This window comes from Chlamydotis macqueenii, chromosome 1, assembly GCF_036417535.1.
Source record: "Chlamydotis macqueenii isolate bChlMac1 chromosome 1, bChlMac1.mat, whole genome shotgun sequence".
Classification (NCBI taxonomy): Eukaryota; Metazoa; Chordata; class Aves; order Otidiformes; family Otididae; genus Chlamydotis; species Chlamydotis macqueenii.
Window position 1 is genome coordinate 121,398,079 of NC_141556.1, and position 19,072 is coordinate 121,417,150.

At 40.5% G+C, this 19,072-nt stretch overlaps 1 protein-coding gene across 2 annotated transcripts in view; it reads left to right on the top strand.

Annotated features, from left to right (window-relative positions):
* The first annotated feature begins 384 nt into the window (after positions 1–384).
* PDXK (pyridoxal kinase) overlaps positions 385–19,072 on the top strand; it is a 54,480-nt gene continuing 35,792 nt past the window's right edge. For both annotated transcript variants that reach the window (XM_086766014.1, XM_086766024.1), the window contains exon 1: positions 385–580. In XM_086766014.1, coding sequence (XP_086622140.1) covers positions 488–580 — 93 coding nt within the window. In that variant the 5' untranslated portion in view covers positions 385–487. The remainder of the gene's footprint in view (positions 581–19,072) is intronic.

Here is a 19,072-nt window from a genome sequence, read left to right on the forward strand (position 1 = left end):
CTGAGCCGCGCGGGCCGCTCTGCCTGCGGGATGGCGCCTGTGCCAGCAACGGCGCCCGCCCGCGCCGCCGCGTGCGGCAGGGGCGGCCGGCGAGGCGCGTGACGGCGGCGGGGCGGAAACCGCGGCGGGAGCTGCAGTGAAAGGCCCAGAGGCGGGAAGAGACGGGGGGGGGGGAGGGGGGGGGTTAGGTGCCGCGGGTGGGCGCCGCGACCCCCCCCCCCCTCCCCACCCACTGCAGCGCCCAGCCGCGGCGGCGGCTGCTGCTTCTCCCAGCCGGTCAGTGGGGGCGGGGGCAGCCATTACGTCGCCTGACGGTTTGGGGGCGGTGGCAGCGGCGGGCCCGCGCGCTGCCTGTGTGACAGGAGGGAGTGCGACCGCGTGACGCCCGCCCCGCTCCGCCTCCCCCCCTGCTCCTGCTCCCGGCGCCGTCACCTCGGCCGGGCCCGGCGCGGGCGGCGCAGCGGCACCAGCGGCAGCAGCAACAGCCATGGAGCCGGAGCATGAGTGCCGGGTGCTCTCCATCCAGAGCCACGTCGTCCGCGGCTACGTGGGCAACAAGGCGGCCACCTTCCCCCTGCAGGTGAGCGGGGCGGCGAGGGGAGCCGGGCAGGTGGTGTGCCGGCAGGGCTGCCCGGCGGGCTCCGGGAAGGGTGGCCGCCTCCTGCCCGGCGGTCATGGGACGGCCGAGAGCCGCCCGGCTGGGCGCCCTCCGCGCCCTCTCAAGTGCCAGGAGCGCGGGGGAAGCCGGGGGCAGTGACCGTCCCGGGGCTCCGAGCACCCCTGGCCGAGCCGGAGCTGGTGCGGCTGCGCCTCCCGCCGGCTGCGCGCCGCAGGGCACGGCCCGGCCCGCGGCTCCCGCGAACGTAATCTCTTCTCCTTGCTGGCTTGGGGCTGTGAGCCCGCTGCGGGCGGGTTTCAAAGGGTTGGACGGTGACGGGGGTGGGGGGGTGAGGGGAGCGCTTCTGGTGGGTTTGCTCTGCGGGCCGCCGTGCCTGTCGCCGAGGCGTGTGCGGCGGCACCGGCGCCGCGCTCCTGCCTGAGGGTGCCCGCGCCGCTGTTCACAGGGGTACGAGGCTTGGATTGGGGTGTCCCGCCCGGGGATGGGGAGCTGGGCTTGGTGGACCGGTAGCCTTGTGCTGGTACAAAGCTGAGCCTCTCTGGTCCTCCTGGGCAGTGGAGCTGGGTGAACCCCCACCACTCTGTTTCTGGGGATCTAGGGAAGCTGTAGTAGACTACAGGGACCACTTAATTGCCGTACAAGGCTGGGCCAGAGAAACTACTTTACATGGCCCGGGGGTTGAGGGTATAATTGGATCTTGGCCTTCATGGCTGTCATGTGCTGACTTGTTCCTTGCTGATGTCTAGCTGACAGTGGGAAAGCATCGTCGTGCTTTGGGACAAGCCTGTGTACATCTCGCTATTCTCTCTTATGAAGTATCTGTTTCATAAGGAGCTAATCTGGTGCCTGACCGTCAAGAGGTCTTTGTCCCTTGACACACATGTGGCTGTATGAAGGTTGCTGTTTAAGAATCTCATTGCCAGAACACAGTGTCTTGTGGCATCAGTTATCTTGGTACATGCTTAAAAAACGATGGTGTAATCTCACTTGACTAGACATGCGCCATGCACGTGAGACCAGACCGGCAACAAGCTAACATCACACCCCCTCATCACCATCTAATTATAATGTAATGTCTCTTGAAAATTAGTATATGGTGAACGGTGATGTACATATGAAATCCATGTATTGTGGAAAAGTCTGTGTCTCTGGAGACCCGTGCCTGAAAGGCTGTCATGATCTGCAGGCCAGCTGTCCTTCCTTTCCTAACAGAATGATCTCTAAATTGTGCTCCTCCCTCCTCAACTCCCCCAGCTATTTTTGTGGTAGTAGAAGGACACACATTAGTTCTTATTGCAGACACCTCCAGTCTCTTAAAGTGTTGTCTTCATTTGTCACCTGAATGTTTGAACCTGCGTCAAAGGTTCTCTTTACTCTTCTGTAACTCAACCTTTTTGTGGCATATGAGCCTCTCTGTAAGTGTCTCACAGGACTTGGCAAATTGGTTCCTGTAAAGTGTCTTTAATTCCTTAACTATGACACTGTAAAATGCTACTGTAGTTAAAAAGTCTATTGTTGTTGCAGCTGGGCTCTATTTAGGAGGCTGTCACACTCACACTGTGTAATGTTCCTCAATATATAACATAACAAGAAGCTGGGGGGGGTGGGGAAGATAGCTGGTGAACAACTGAACTCCTATCACTACAGGCTGCACTTGAAAATCCTGTGTAGGCAACCCTTAATGAAGCTGTGCTTGATAGAAAATTATTTAAACTGTGGTTTTGCTAGAGCATCAGATATAGCAACTTGCCACAAAGTAGAACTTTCCTTTTTTATGTTTTCTTGAAACAAGGAAAGGAATTACAAACCTGAGTCTCTCTCTCTTTTTTTTTTTTTTTTTTGAAATACACATAAAAATGAAATCTGATGCTAGTCTTGAGGATGGGTGCAAATTTGGCATGCTTATGTTATTTCCCATTCTCTTTTTTACTTTGGTCATTTGAACCAATAGTGGTTAAATGAGGCTTCCTTCTGAGCTCATCAGTATCAGGTTTGCAAGGCACAATATGTGTAGATATGCATGTGTGTGTGTGTGTGCATGTGAGGTCTGATGGGCTGAAATCCTGACAGAACAGTTCAGGAATCTGCATTTGGACAGCAGCATCCAAATAGAAAACCAGAGGTGGTTTCACCTGCTGTTTGAAGACTTCTGCAAAACTATCCATCATGTTTGAATGACTTGATCTTTGGTGTTTATTTAATGACTTGGTCTTTATTTATTAGCTACAGCCTGTGTCGCACTGTGCATAGCGTAGAACTCTTTAATGTCTTTTTTTTTTTTAACCAGTTGGTTTTGCTTTGTCAGGCTTCCATTACATTAAAAGCTACGTTATTTTTAAAAGTATTTTAAAAGTAGGTGTGTGGAAATACTATCTCTATGACCTGTGTGGTAAACAGTTTCTATATGGCAAACACAGTAAAAAAAGACCATATATTTGAGCAGTTATAATGGAAGTAACATAGCTGAGTGAGAAATGCTAGAACCCTTTACACCATTTCAGGAAAAAAAATACATCAGTTTAAGTAGTTTGAGATTTTAGATTAACTAATAGGTCTTAGAGAGGAAACGCGCACCTGGATTTTCCAGGTAATAAAATGCCAGGAAGTGAACTGTCCTCAGCTGTGCTTTGAATTCTGCCATGTAAAGAGTTTAAATATTTTTTACTTGCATGGTTTTACTATCTCTTTAAAAGTTCTGAAGGTGGTTCTGAATTATTTTTAAAATAGTCAGAAGTTATTTCGCAATCATGTAACCTGAGCAGCTTTTAGTATCAGGAAATGGTTTAGGATTGTCCAGCCTTTAAGAGAGGAAGAGCAGCAGGGTGTACATTAACTTAGGTAGTTGCCACTGTCAATCAGGTAAATGGTTTTAAAACACCTTCTACTTGACTAAGGGTTGTCATAGTTTTTGTGATATAAAATAAAAATGCATGCTTTCACCGTGCCATTCAACATTACTTTTGTCTTATGTGTTTTCTTCCTTAGAGGGATCTCTTACCTGTTACTTTTAAATATAACTTTAACTTACCTTTCCTGCCCCACTTTCTAGGTAGGTAGAATGTGGCAATAAGTAAAGAGTGCAGTAAGGTAAAGGGCAAGCGGAGTGTTACGGTCCTCCGCAAACCACAGAGTGAGTACACAAGCACAAGTTCATTTTTGCTCTGCAGAAGTACTTGATTCTGACCATCAGGAAAATTTTGGTAGGCAGGCGAATTTAAGATTCATATACTACATCCATCATAATATCAGCTCTTGTGAATGAGTGTTTTGGTCTGTATGTTCAGTCCTTTGGGCCTCTGTGAGTTTCCAAGAAAAGAGGTTTGAAAGTAGGGACAGGAGAAAGTCCCAGCAGATTTCACCTTGGTGCTGGACGTTAGCATCTGGTTTCCACTGGACTAGGTTATACTCCTGTCTGCAAGCCAGAAACTGTTGATCTTTGCTTATTTATGGGTAACAACGAGCTCCAGAGTTTTGTACTTTCTATTCTTACCTTGTTTGATAATGCTAATGTAACATTATTATTTTTTGTTGTTGTCTCTCCTAACATTCAGAATTTGAGAAAATCTTGTCTCTGTTTTGAGTATTTAATTCTTGACTTCCTTTTATATCTGCTTGCCTTGAAGATGGAGCTAAAAGCAAGGACAAATGCCATTGATTATTTGGGTCTGGAGAATGAAATTGTCTGTTCTGAATTGTAGGACACCACCATAAACAGCTTCTACGATACAGGATAAGATGGCCTTTTGAAATGTGATCAAGGATTTCTTTCTTTTTTTTTTTTTTTCTTTCCTCCTGCTGAATGGAAATAGTTGTCTCTTTAGGTATTAATAAGGGCAGATGATTCTCATTCTTATACTAGTCCTCAGTGATTGTCTCCTGCAAAAGCAACGTAAGTGTACATTTTTAGCTCCTTCTTAATTGTAAAAAAGATGGGAAAGCAATTTTGGTCAGCACAGACGGTAATTTCTTTGATATTTAAGGATAGTCTTGAATTGCACTGTTCAAGGGCAAGGGTATAATTTGCTTTCATATGCTGAGACCAAAACCATTATCAACCTGTCTTTAATGATTATCTGCTGCCCTCACAAAAAAGTTTAAGACTTTTTTTTTTTTCCTTTCTTTTGTTGAACTGTGTAGTCAAACAGATTAAGTGTTGTACAGAAAGGGAGATAGATAAAGAGCATCTCTTATTTAAGATGACTGCTTGTTCTTTTTTTTCAAAACCTACTTCTATTGTGTTAATTATATGAGTTGAAAGAAGGATGAATCAATCAAAAGTCTTTACAGAATAACAGTAAGACATGTTCCTGCTGGCTAGCCGTTACTTTTATTATAGATCAAAGACTGAAAAAAACTAACCCTTAAAAAAAAAAAACAAACAAAGATAAAATAATCTGTTTTCTCTTTGTAGTACCCAAAGATTGTCCTAAATTACGTATCTGAAACAAGAATTGTGGCTCTAGATTCATACTTCAAATGAAGTTTGTGGAAGCATGGTTTTTTTCTTTGCCTCTGTTTTTGTTCTTGTAAGAAACATAAACAAGGGACAAATGAGTTTTTTAAAAAAAACAACAACAAACATTCCCGACCCCTCAGGGGAGGCTTATTCATAGCTATGTAAACAGCATTTTCTTGTGATGTGCATGTCGGTAGATGTAGTGGCAGAAGTCCAGTGAATATCACGTGCAAGGTGGGGCCCTGAAAAAGACTTGTAATCCAAAAGGTCCTAACGAGGTGGTTCCTGGCAGTCTGGATTTCTAGGAAAAATGCTTCACCAGAACTCCTTTACCAGGAGTGTTTGTCCAGATTAACCTGCTTATGAAGAAAGAATGGCTCTGGCTCTCTAGTGTACTGTGAGAACTTTGAACTTGTGAGAAGATTGCAGGAGATGGACTTTCAACCTGTATGGTAAACTGGAAGAGGAGTAAGAAAGGTCTGAGGGACGTCAAGAAAGTTAAAAACTTCCTGAAACTAAATAATATAAAATAGGGGTGGTAGTGGTGGTTATTACATTTTCAGCTCTTAACGTTGCTTGAAGAAAGACTAGACTGAGGCAAAGAACTGGAAAAAATGTTGGGATCTCACTTAACAGTAGTAGTTTACGTTTGTGCAGCACTGTAAACTAAGAAATCCCAGATTTCTTTACAAACTTTTTAAATAAATCTTTTCAACTACTAATGCAAAATGATAAATTTAAAAAATTTAATTTCAACCTGCCTAAAAGAGGTGCAGCTAGGACTGCTGATGTGCTGTGGATTCTGAATTGCAAGACTGAGCAGAGTCTCTAATAAACAGAGAGAGGAGCTGACTGAACAGTCATCGTATGAGATTGAGTCTAAGTGTGTGACAGTAGTATCCATAACTGCTCCTACAAATCACTTCATTGTAGCAACTTGTTAAATAAGCTTTTGTCATGAAAGTACAGAAATACTGAGGGGTGTTCCCACAAGTTGATTGTATATTACAGTTGAAAAGCTGAAAAAAAACATTTTAAGATGCATTAAAGTTTATTTTGCAGTGTGTGTATGGGGCCTTTTGACCAGTTGCCATTTTAAACTTTTTAAAAAGGAGATAATAAATATTTACAGTTATTGATTGTTATTATAATTTGCTAACTTTTTCATGGTACATAGTGAAAATTTGAACTAGGCAGATGCATAGACTGATATTTGACATAATATTTACAGTGGAGTGTCTGCTATAGTGAAGAAACAGTAGCTTTTTTCAGACATAAATATAATATTTTGATTTAACACAATGCAGCAAAGTAGAAAGATTAAGAAGAATCTCATTTGGTGTCTACAAGTACATGAAATATTTGACTTCAGAGCAAGCAAAACTGCCTTACTCTGATTCATTCACTTTCTTTGGGAACAAAAAAGAGCCGTCAAGAAATTGGAAATCTTATTAAAGGACAGGAAAACCTTGCCTAAAGGTGGATTTGCACTGTTTGTATAGAGAATATTGTGTACTCAGAGACTCAGTAGCAAGAGTTTACTTGCTTAAGGCTTTTTTTTTTATTAGGAATTGTCCTTATGTTCTATCTTTAATCCTTAGATTTTTTGATTGTTTGTATTCTTGCAGTTGTTATGTCATATTTCTGCTCCAAATGAAACAGTAGAGAGAATATTTTTTCCTATATAAACAAAAAAGAACAGACAACAGAGTCAATATTGATGAGATTTCTGAAGAAAGTGAGCTTCAAGTTAAAGTTAATTTATATATTAAAATGTACCAAAATAAAGTAAAAGTATGATTTGAAATAATGAAATGAATCTTTAATTGTATGTATGAGGATGGGATGAAGATACACCTGAGAAAAATAAATTCTATTTATATCCAACATGATGGTCACCTTTCCTTGATGTTCATGCTTAGTCATTTTAAGTAAGGGATACAGCATTTTCCATGGCCGACTGAACACACTCCAGGCAGGTATTCTTAGCCTCTTTAGGCTGAAAAAATGCAAGTGGAAGTTCTACTTCAGTTGCTTGTGTTGTCTGGAAAACAGACTTGAGTTGGTGAAGCAAGGTTAATGTGAGGAGTCAGACATTAGTCCTGCTACATAAAATGTCCATTCTTCTGAAATTACTATGTGTGATGGAGTGTGCAGCTGTATAGTAATCTACAAAGAGGAAAAAAAAATTGATGAGCATAAAGTTTGAAGCGTGCCAAGAAGATGCGTGTTGATAGATAATACGTGCCCCAACAGAAACCAGACTAGTTCATTGTCTTGTGGCTTGGCAGCAGTGGGATGACTTGTCATAGCAAAAAAGTCTTACTGAACTGAAATTTGTCTATGCTGAACTACCTGAATTTTTACAAGCCTTTGTTCAGGACTCTTATTTGTTGATGCTAATTCTGACACCTCCGAGCTCTGGTTCCCTTAACATCTGGAACAATTGCCCATACAGCAGGAGAGAGAACTGTGATACCAAAACCTCTTATGTGGATCATTACAAAAAACCCAAACAAAAAAAGCAAAACCCTAACCAAAAACCTCACTTCATCTTCTGTCATCCTATGTAAATCTTAAGCATATGGACTATTTTTGGGCTGAGTAGAAATCCTTCTCATGGGAATGCAAAGCACCTCTTGCCAGAGGGATGCATAGGATTGAGGAGCTGCTAGAGCACATACTGAGAAATGGTAAGTGTCTGCCATGTGGCAAAGGAAAAGCTAGAGAGCCACTTTCTGATCTGTAGATGCAGTGGTTTCTGACAGCAGAAGTAAATTATTTTCCTGACCAGCAGAACCTTTCCAGTCGGAGCACAGTTGTTCCTCTTCTCCCTGCTGCAGCGTCCAGTCATGTTTTCCTTCTCAGAAGAGGATCTATGTGGAAATCTCAAGCAAGGATGACATGGCTATCAATGAGATGAATAAACTGAAGGGAGGAATCCCTAACAATCTTCAGTAATAGCATTCGTAGATCATCATACTTGAAACTGCCGAAGAAGTTAAGTGCTGGTCAGTCCCACAATACGGCAGCGTTTTTTCTCTTACTTACCTTGCCAGATTGCTAGCTAGTAAAGCCAAGTATCTTCTCTTCCATACTCCCCTTAATAGTTCTCTACTTTAGTTGTTTATTTATTGTTAACCCCAAATTATTTGTTTTCCTTCTGAATTTTACTCTGTTTGTTCATAGCTCCTGTACACGATAATTTTGTCCTCATCTTCTGGAATGAGGAAAGAAAAAGAATATAAGTTGTAACAGAAACAAATGGCTAAATTATCAAAATTTGATACTGGTTTTGCAGAATTTTATGCTGGAGTATGTGTCAAAGTTTGGCCTAAATCTAATCAATTAAAATATCTATGTATTTTTTCTGTGTATCTTATCTATTTTACTTCATTTGTTGTGGGTTGTGGGTACTACTGAACAAGTTTAGGCATAAGGAAAACTCCTTTTCCTTCTCTCCAGCTCTTCACTGTGGTTACTCTCACATTTCTGGCAGAATACAGCCCCTGTCTCATAGGGGTGAGCACCACATTACCTGTGAAAGCCATCAGACACTCTGAGCAGCTAACATAAATGGAAAAAAATGTTTTAAAAATAGTCAGAACTGAGGCCAGCAGGGATAGTATTTCCTGCAGCACATTAATTATGTGCTGTTGCTGTTTGTGGAGCAGCACAAGCTACAACCTGTGTCACAGCTCGTTCCTTTTGTAGTCAAATGTTGCCGGTAGCTCTCTACTGGGGACCGTTGTTCCTATTCTCACTGTAATTAGTGGAACTAACATTGTGCCTCTACTCATTCATATGGCAACTAAAGAAATGTGTAGCAACTTAGTGTTTAAATTTTATAGGTTTTATATTGTCACATATCCTCTAGGGTATAGTTTCATGATCTGCTGGCTTCAGCAGCAAAGCCATCTTGAGAAACTCTTGCTTTTTCCTTCCCAACAGCAGTTGGTTCTTCCACCTGCACTATTCTGCTGTCCACTTCAACTCTTCAAGGAAAGTCATTTTGTGAGGCCATGCGGTAAACTGCTTTGAGAAGCCATCCAGGTTATAAATAACTCGACAAAAAAAGGGAAAAGAAGAAAATTTACCTTGTGAGTCAATTTCCTGATCCAGTTCCTTGTGCAGCCCCCTAGACAGCTCTTTTGGCGTAACTGAGGTGCCAGAGGAGGAGCAAGCCCCAGACTCCTGCACCTGGCATTGCCTGAGGGCAACATTCCTCAAAATATACTCTTGCTCTGAAGGAATTGTTGAGACATTTAACTGTTCTCTAGAAGCACCATCCTGTTCTATTTTTAGGAGTATATGTTATCTTGCAGTTTAACATCTAAAGCTTTGGTAGGAGAGTGGGATCCATTCATAATCCACTCAAGAAGGCCAAAGAGAGTGTATGTGCTGGATAAACAAATCTCTCTCTTGTAGGATAACTGCACTTCAGATGTGTGTAATGTGCTTGCCACGCCTTGCTAATGGACTGACGGTTAGAGAGTGTGCTCTCTCTCTCTCTCAACAGCAGAAGTAAAAATAAAAATCAGAGGAAAAGAAAGTGTTGTGGAATTCCCCACACTTTTATTCACTAAAATAAACAAGAGATTGAGTCCCTGCCTATTAGACCTGTTGCTGCTGTGAATGTCTGCCTCTCCTAATCAGTATTTGTAAACTTCTAGTGTGGCACTGCGCATGATTCCAGCTGGCAGGAGTTTGGAGTGACAAGTATGGTGTTTTTGTCAGTTACATCCAAGTGTAGAAGGAAGCACACGCAGATGGTGAATCTGAAACTTGCAATGAACCTGCAGATTTTATAACTCTTCAAAAGAATATGTGAAGTGCAACTTCTGCATCGAAAATTAGTGTCTGAAGTCACCCTTACCTAACAGTAAACAGAGTCTCAGGATAGGGAAGAAATTGTATTTCTTGAGTGGAAGGCAGTCAGACACCCACAGCACCACCTCATTCTCCTTTTTTTAATATTTGTCCTTTAGTGGGAAGAATGAAGGGAGAACAGAAGATGTTATTTCCCTGTCTTTAATTACCTTAGCCCTTACAAATCAATGTCTTGCAGATCCATCACTTGATCCTACTCCAGATGGAAGGAATGACCTCCTGCCCATAGGAAGGTTAATAGAACAGCTATACCACAAATCTTTCGACTCTGCAGTTGGGTCAATCCTGAGCTGAACTGGTGTAATGCATGGAGTAATGGTGATGAACATGTGCATCTTGCAGGCACAAGAGGCTGTTTGAGTAGTTTATCAACAAATGCTGATGATGTGGTCAAGGAATTTTTTAGTCCTGAACAAAGTGGCTTAGAGGGAATTTTGATAAAGGCATGTATCTTGCCTTGGATAGTTAGCAGTGCATGCCAATCAGTCAGGGTGGAAAGTAAAACTGAGTGACCTGGTGGCATTTGCTCTGAAACATTCTTGTGTTTCCAAGGCTCATTTGGAGGAGCATCTTTAAGGCACTATTATCCTTATCTTGAATTTGTCCTGATTATGTTTCAGATATGTACTTATGTAGCAAGTCTTTTCAGAAAAATCAAGAAATATATGATTTGAGAACAAATTCACTGCAGTCTCAGGCTGTTCTAGACTTTTCCATTCAGATGGTCATGATGTTACAGCTAGATCAGCCCATTTGCAGATTCTGAGTAACTACCAATTTTGCCAGAGCACTTCGACAAAAATTGCAGTCTGCTCTGGCAGAAGAGAGAGGCATTTGTTTTATTCTCCAGTCTACAGTATGTCCTCTGTGGTGTCCAATGCTGAAGTCAGCTTGTAAATCCTGAAAATTGGTATGCAGTTGATCAGAGGTGAAAAAGGAATGTCACTCAAAAAACAGGCATTAGGCTACTTGAGGTGATCATCTTGTCTTGTTTTTTGCTGATGTGGGGCTAGTTGTTGATGGACCTGCAAATTTGTGTCCATAGAGCAACAATGAAGCATCAAATAAACATGGCTGCAGTGTATATCAAATATCCCAGACTCCTCCACACCTGTCTTCCTCTCATGTATGTTTTTTTTTTTGTAACTGGAAAGCTAATTTGGGAAGGAAAGAAAACAGTTTAAGAGATGCATGGAGTTTTGACTTGACAATACAAGAAGTTGAGGTGAAAGGTAGGTTCAGGTAGGGAAAGGCATGGTGGCTTGTGGGTTTTCAACGGTTTTTAATTTTTTTTTTTCTTTTTTTAGTGTGAGGGTGAACAGTCCTAACCAGGTAGTTTGTTTGTATCTTATTTATTTATTTATTTAGTGTTTGTGCATATTGTTTGTATAGTCTTTGTAAACTGTATTTTGTAGGTTTTTAAAAGGGTATAAAGTTCTCTTGTTTTTAACAAGTATCAGTATCCCAATACTGTGATTTTATATCTGTTATAGCCTTTTCTGTGTTTCCTGTGTCTGCCTTTGTCACTGATGAAATAACTTTTTTTTTTCTTCCTCTCAAGGTCATCTGCTGTATTTTTTTATTATCTGGTTTTAAATTGTCTATTTCTAGCCTCAGAATTTGAAGTAATCTATTTGGTACCTGCCTCTGGATTAATGAATCACCAACAAATCTCCAGCATCCGTGTTCCTAAGCTAATTTATTTGCTCTTGTATTTTTATCCTAGCACAATATCTTTGATATCTTGATGATTTTTCATTGCAGTACTTTGTCAAATGCCACACTAAAATACAGCTATATTATATGTACAGAGTTCTTATTGTCTACTTGGTATGGTTTATTAAAAGCTCAGAAAGAGAAAAAAGATTGGGTTAGTCAATAGCAGTTTCAGTTTGATTTGTCAACCCACGCCAGCAATTATGCCTACTTCACTAATTGCCATGACATGCCTTTTCTTTTTCCCGAGTTCCTTTACTCAAACTGAGTTTGTCTTCTAATTTTCTACACGCAGTACAATGTAAGTTTTATGATTCAATAACAAATGGAAGGAGATGCAGTTAAGTGAAAGAGCTGGCACACAGTGAGAGCTGCAAGCTGCAACTGGGAAATCCTTTCTCTTTCTCCCCTCCAAATTATTTTGATTACAGAAATTCAGTCTTTTTAAATATGCTTCTGTTCTGTGTCCAGAGGAGTACAGTAGAACAGTGATGTTCACTGAAACAACAGTGATGGCTGGGTAAGGTAAAATTCCAAACTGTCATACGTAAACATTAGCACATACAAGCAAAATACTTGTAAGACAATGGATACATAGCGTTTCATGGCCTGATAGAGCGAGTTTCTTATTTGAAAGTATTGCTGCTATTGCTTAGCAAAAAAAAAAAATCCCCAAAACTTAATTGCTTTGTTTGACAGGGCCATTTTAACTGTGGCAAAGTAAATTATGTTAATGACTTTCAATTAAGCTCATTTTTAATATATCTAAAAAAACTGGAAAGGATGGAATGTTTTTGGGTTATGTGATACAGTGATTTCTGTAGACAAACAGAGGTATTTCTGGCTAATTCAGTTTGTGGATTCTACACATGCTGTGCTACAAGTCAGCAGTTTGGGGACTTACAACAAGATTTCTTGAAAATTCTTCATAAATTATGTCTATTTAAGTCTCTATAACCCTCTTTGTTTATATATGTCTTTATGCTATAAAACTTTGTCCTTTGACTGATGCATCTGTCAATGTTAGTGTTACATTAATTTTCCTGTTGATGTAGGACCTACATATGTGTGTCCTGTTAATAGAAATGAAGCCAGCTGTGATCTAAATTTGGAGGTCCTTTGGAAGAAAATACCATCATATAGTGGGGCTCTTCAAGCCTTTGATTGGTTTTGTGTTGCTGTCATGTACTCTCAGAAAAAGACCCTCTGAAGTTAATCAGATGTGCCTTACGCAGTCCTGAGCAGGGCAGCTGTTTTTCTTTCAGTACAAACATCTTTATTCTGGCAGGCTACTGATGAGTTTTTTTGAGATTCTTTCCCCTTGCACTGGGCACCAGACACATTCTGTTAATATACCTGTCAGCTTCTTTTTTTTTGGCTCAGATCCATTTATTCAAGTGCCTTATGCCAACTCATCTTGTTGAATTTCCTTATGTTAACGGGATTTGTGGAGGCAGGGAAGTAAGACTGTAATTAGGCAATTATTAAGTATGTTAATAAAAATTCATAGTCACAGTTAAGATATTTCTGTTGGGATGAACTTCACATGTTCTTAAGATTAACAAAAATTGTGTTTGTGTTTATTTGTATTTTGTGTGTATATATTAGAGATGTAGGATTTGCTCTTAAATATTAATTTCTGGGTTTTTTTTAAATGCTCCTGTGTGCTTTAAATTATATAAATCAAAGCACTTCCCCATTACTTGGAAAGCTTGACTGGCTCTTGCAACTGAGGACCTTTTTTTTTTCCCTTTCTGTAGAGCCCCTAGGCTTCTCATGTGCTTCCATTAACTTTTGAGAATTAAACACTACTTTTTGTTTTGAGTATATTGGAAGGCATCCATAAAAAGCCATTCATTTGTGGAGAAAAGTAGAGGATTTTTGAGTCTATTGTAGTTGTTGCAGCAGCAGGTGGCATGGCTTGTGTTCTGAAAAACAAAGTACGAGACCACACATGTTATACAGTTCTGTACAGATCATGGCAGTACACAGATAGAGTATAATTGATTCTGTGCAGCATAAATTCCCTAAGCTGTTATTTGGCATCTGGGAAGGACCAGTGTCTTATTCCTGGCTGTATCCTTACTGTGTGTTTGAACAACAGGACATTGACTTTTACATCTGAGTTCAAGTGACAGCCGTTTAAGCATAATGCTTTGCAGAGTGATGGTCTCAGTTCTTTGTCACTCTTTACTGATAATATGGTTTCACATGAGCGTAACACTTGTCTGCTTCACAGGGCTCTGTGAAGACTTATATTTTTAATGCTTTAAGGAGGCAAATGTGCAGTATTCAAAACAACATTTATTTTTTACAACTTCTGATGCCTTCCTTCTGCTTCTTCAAATGACAGCACAATGGTTAGAAAGGATTTGGAAATACAAAATGATCTGGAGGTCAGACTGGGATGATTTTCTTGTGCTTTAGAACTTAAATATCTTGATCAAGAGCACAGCTAGCTGCAAAATCCTTTAGTAGCACTAATTGCTTGTTTTTACCGGGAGGATGAGTGCATACACTAAAAGGTGAGGGCAATACACTCTTTTAGAACTGGTTTAAAACAACATCCTAATTTCTGTCGTGGTTCCTTGCTTTCCAGGCTGTCCACAAGGACATTTTCTCTGCAGTGATAGTAACTGTAAACTCAGGCAAGAGGTTTTAGTAGCAAGTAGGTCAGAGTCTGAGCCAACTTGCAAAAAGACAAGCCTGACCATCACTCCTAAGTGAAAGCTGTGAGATTTGCCTGGATTTCCTGACTTTATGAATCATTCCTAGGCATCACAATTTAGTCATCAAGTAGGAAAGCAGTTGAAATTAGTGGTTGTTTCTGAAAATATGCTTGCATGTTGATCTTGCCCAGTAAAGGAAAATTAGTCACTAGCACAGCTGAGTTTTCATACCTGAATCCTTGATTTGGAATCCCGCGCATAATTCACCATGCTGCCTTTTTAGGCTTTATCTGGATGGTTTTGATTCACTTGTCTAGTCTGTGTTAATGTTTTTCTCACTGTTCTTAATATTACTTTGCTCTAACTCAGCAGTTTGTTGCCATCTCTTGGCACAAAGGACAGGACATACCTGGCTTGGATGGTTCATCATTTGAATATTGATTTAAACAGAGTCATTCATTTTCCATGAACTTTACTTATAAAGTGAATATCTTGCTACAAAGCAGAAGAGTTGAAGTGCAAGGAAGTTAAGTGTTGTGATATAATGCTGCATTTATTTTGGAGCAATCTAGATCCATACAGGTCAAATCCTTTCAAAAGTGGAGTCTCAAAGGTTCCCTTCTCCTAGTTAGAATCTTATTCTTTCTTTCTTCTTAGTCAGTGCTCTTTTCTTTTCAAACTGTGTTTCCCATGGAGATAAACTTACCTTTTAGAGACATGAACAAAGAAATTATATAGTAGGATTTTCACCTGTGGCACATTTGTAGCTCAGATCTGGATGTGAAGCTCTAATTACGCATACAAGAAATGAGGTACTTTGTGTTCACAGTAAAAGAATTGATAGGAGTGATTGGCTCAGCTTGATTTGCAATTTCAGCCTGTGTTATTTTCCCTGAATTTGTGGTTTACAAACAGTTTGGTTTGTGGGCTCGCTTGGGGAAATTTGGTTTGATGTGTTTGGTATGGTAAAGCTAACATTTTCCAAAACTAAGAACTTTAAAGGAACTGGAGGGTTTGGATGGAGGTCTCGGCTTTGTTTCATGACATGTAGATACCAACCTGTGAACATGTATCAGGGAACATAAAGGGAAGAAACATGTATGCAATTTAGAAAGTCTTTTTTTTTTTTTTTCTTCCTCACACAGCTTTTTTTTTTTCCCTTTCTCTGCTTTTGCTCGTTGTTCTAGATTTTTCTTCTGACTTGAGTTGCAGTACTGCTTTGTGTTTTTAGTTTCAGACCTTAAAATGAAATGCCACCAGAGGCATAAACCCAGTGGCCAAAGAAAGAAATATGTACTGACCATGTTGCAGAATAGAGAGGTATTTTTAATTGAATTTAATTCTTGCAGAACTAGGTCATTGTTCTCTAAGGTTGTCGAAATTAAGTACAAACTCAAGCATTCTAGTTAAATTGGTCCACTGATCGTTAACAGCAAAGGCCGTATTATCTTTATAGACAAAGCTGGCATAGTTAATAGTGTAAACATACCATACCACTGTTTTTTGTCCTTAAAACTTTAGGATAGGTAGCAGGTGATGATATTTTGTGTAATGTTACACATGGAGTTTGACAACAGATAAAGCTCAACATTTTGTACATAACAGTATCATCAAATGACGGAGTGACCCAGACTGGAAGGGACCTCGGGAGGTCCCCAGTCCAGCTTCCTGCTCAGAGATGGGTCAGCACTAACTTCAGACCAGGTTGCTCAGGGCTTTGTCCTCTTGAGTCTTGAAAACCTCCAAGGCCTGCAATTCCGCAGCATCTCTCTCAGTCCTCTGTAAACCTGTTTCTCTAAATATGTACATATAATGCATTAGAACTTGTTTGTTTTGTTTGTTTCTAATGTTTAGAACCCAGGAAAGCAATAAAACATCGTTCAGTTCAGAAGTTCATGTAATTCCAGTGACAGTTTTTCTTGCACACTTAGGAGATTTTAAGATATTTATGTATTTTTTTAAAAACTTTTTTTTTTCCCCCCAAATCAAATACAAGCAAGGAAAAAGGAAAACTTGAGTCCTATAAAGTGTGTGATACTTTTGAAAATTTGCTTTTTTCTCTATGGGAGCGTAGTAAAGCTACAACATATTTTAAATGGAAGTAGTTCAGTAACAGCTTTTCACATTTCTCTAAGCATTTCTCAGAGTAAATAAAATTATTAAATGAGAATTTATATTAATATTTACTATGAGGCAGAGCTAATCTTTGAAATTAACAGTTTTCAGTCTCAAGTGGTGTTAACAATCAAATAACAAATAGGATTAGGAGGTAAAAATGAATACTTTTGTTTCTCTCCAGACCATTGGTACATAATGTGGATTACACAAGTATAAACATAGAGCTTATCAGTCATTGAAACGGAATTTGAGATGTTGCATTTGCTTCACAATCTTCCTGTTAATTTCTCACAATTTTCCGTAGTATGGAATATTTTTCTTCTTGTTATACACCCCCTCACACTTTACATAACAGGCACAACTTAGGCTGTCCTCTTGAAATAAATGCATGTTTAGAATCATAGAATCATAGAATGGTTAGAGTCGGAAGGGACCTTCAAAGGTCATCTAGTCCAACCCCCCTGCAAGAAGCAGGGACATCTCCAACTAGATCAGGTTGCTCAGAGCCTCATCCAGCCTGACCTTGAACGTTTCCAGGGATGGGGCATCCACCACCTCTCTGGGCAACGTGTGCCGGTGTTCTACCACCCTCAGTGTAAAACTTTTTGTTCTTATGTCCAGTCTGAATCTACCTCCCCCCAGTTTAAAACCATTACCCCTCGTCCTATCGCAACAGGCCCTACTGAACAGCCTCTCCCCATCTTTCTTATAGGCCCCCTTGAGGTACTGGAAGACCGCTATCAGGTCTCCCCGGAGCCACCTCTTCTCCAGGCTGAACAGCCCCAACTCTCTCAGCTCTCCCTTCTCTCTGGAAGGGAGAGGAAGAGAGACTGTAAATTTCAAACAAAGCTCTAATTCATGCGCTAACACAGTGGCAAAGTCCAAAAGGTTGCATTTTTAGAGGTGAACCAGAACTGAGATCTAGCTATATATATAACCCATATAACTGAAGACATTTTCTATCTGTCTAGGTCTTTAGGTTGTTATACTAGTAAAACAATGGGCATGATTTGTAAAATTTAAATCCTGAAGGAGATCCCATTTTTGGCTTCTTGTTTGTGGCTTGGTGGCTGGATATAAGTTTAAATTACTTCTGTGCTTTTAGAAAAGCTAAGCTGTTGGTCCAGTTTTCCAAAAAGAGTCAGCACCTTTAGAGGTTGTCTGTGTATTCTGAAGTCTCCTCGTGCATTGATTTTTCCCTTGAGCCTTTGCTAGTTTGGAGATGGGTGCTTAATAGTTTCTGTAGAGTAGATGCCTGCACAAGTGACACACCTTCTCTTTGCAAGGCTGGGATGGCACTTTCTGCATTGTGGGAAGAACTGGATGACGTTTGTCCCTTTTCTTCAGTTATTTGTGGGGAAGAACTAAGCCCAATTTGATCTCATGCATAATGCTGGAGTCTGTATTTCATGCTAGCTGTTTCTTCAAACGCATTCTGCTCCAGTGTGAGTATTTTGATTTAATCTTCCAAATATTTTTCTCAAATGTGTCATTCAGACCTGCCAGCCATGCCTTCCAAATATAAAACTGCTCTGGTTTTGATGTTTTGTGGTTTATTTTTAGAAATGTAACAGTTCTGCCTCCTTTGCTTGAAGACACTTAAAAATAAATTAGAATCACCCATTCTCCTCTGAGACTTCAGTCGCAGTAAATGCCACTATATGGTATGATGTAGGCATCCTTAGTTTGGATCTTAAGAATGTTGTTTGACAATGTTCTGGTTTTATTTAGTGAGGGGTGGCTATGGTGGCACCTTCTGTAAGAAACTGCTAGAAGTTGCTCCCCTTTGTTCAGTGGACTTGGCCGGGCCTAGTGCTGGCCACTGCTTAGACTCAAGGCTGAGAGATTTAGGATGAACTTAGTTACCTTTTTCCTTTGAAGAGTGCTTATCATCCTTACCCAAACTGGCTATGGCTTTAGATTTGCCCAGGATTTGCAATTCCGTGGGCAAATGATATTTATACTGAATGACAGCAGAGGGAGGGTATGGAAACTGTGAATTGTTCTCTGCTGGAGGGCCTGTAAGAGACCAGATCATCCAAAACAAGGGATAGTGGATGTGTGTCCCTGGCAGCTGGACACTTGCAGAGTATCTGCCGTAATGGACAATTCCAAAACCAGAGGCAGGAGTATCATCACAAGATGCTTTCTATAGGGAGCAGGGGAAGTAATACAGGTATAGACTGTTTACAAGTTGGTATAATGAAGCAATAAATTAAGCATTATTGTGCATTTCTTAGTCAGGTCAGCCCTCACACTATAAATAAGATCTGAAGGCATTATTTCTGATCTAGGCAAAATCCAAATGGAGTGAGTTCCTTCAGTTTATTTACTCAGAGTTGCAAGGAGCACATACATGCATACACACATGGAAAAATGACAGTTTTTGGGTCATTATCCAAATGTAGCAGACTGATAGATGAAGAAATTCAGGAAGCAAAGAGAAAGTGGTGCATCAGTGGGTATAAGGTGAAACTGTTGATATCTCAATGAAGGTATTTATCCCATGCGTAGACCTAGCAAAGTGCTACTTGTGGCTTCTGCTGTATTTTTTGAGCAAAGCCTAGAGACAGCTGCAGGTTTCAGTGAACCATGATAAACCAT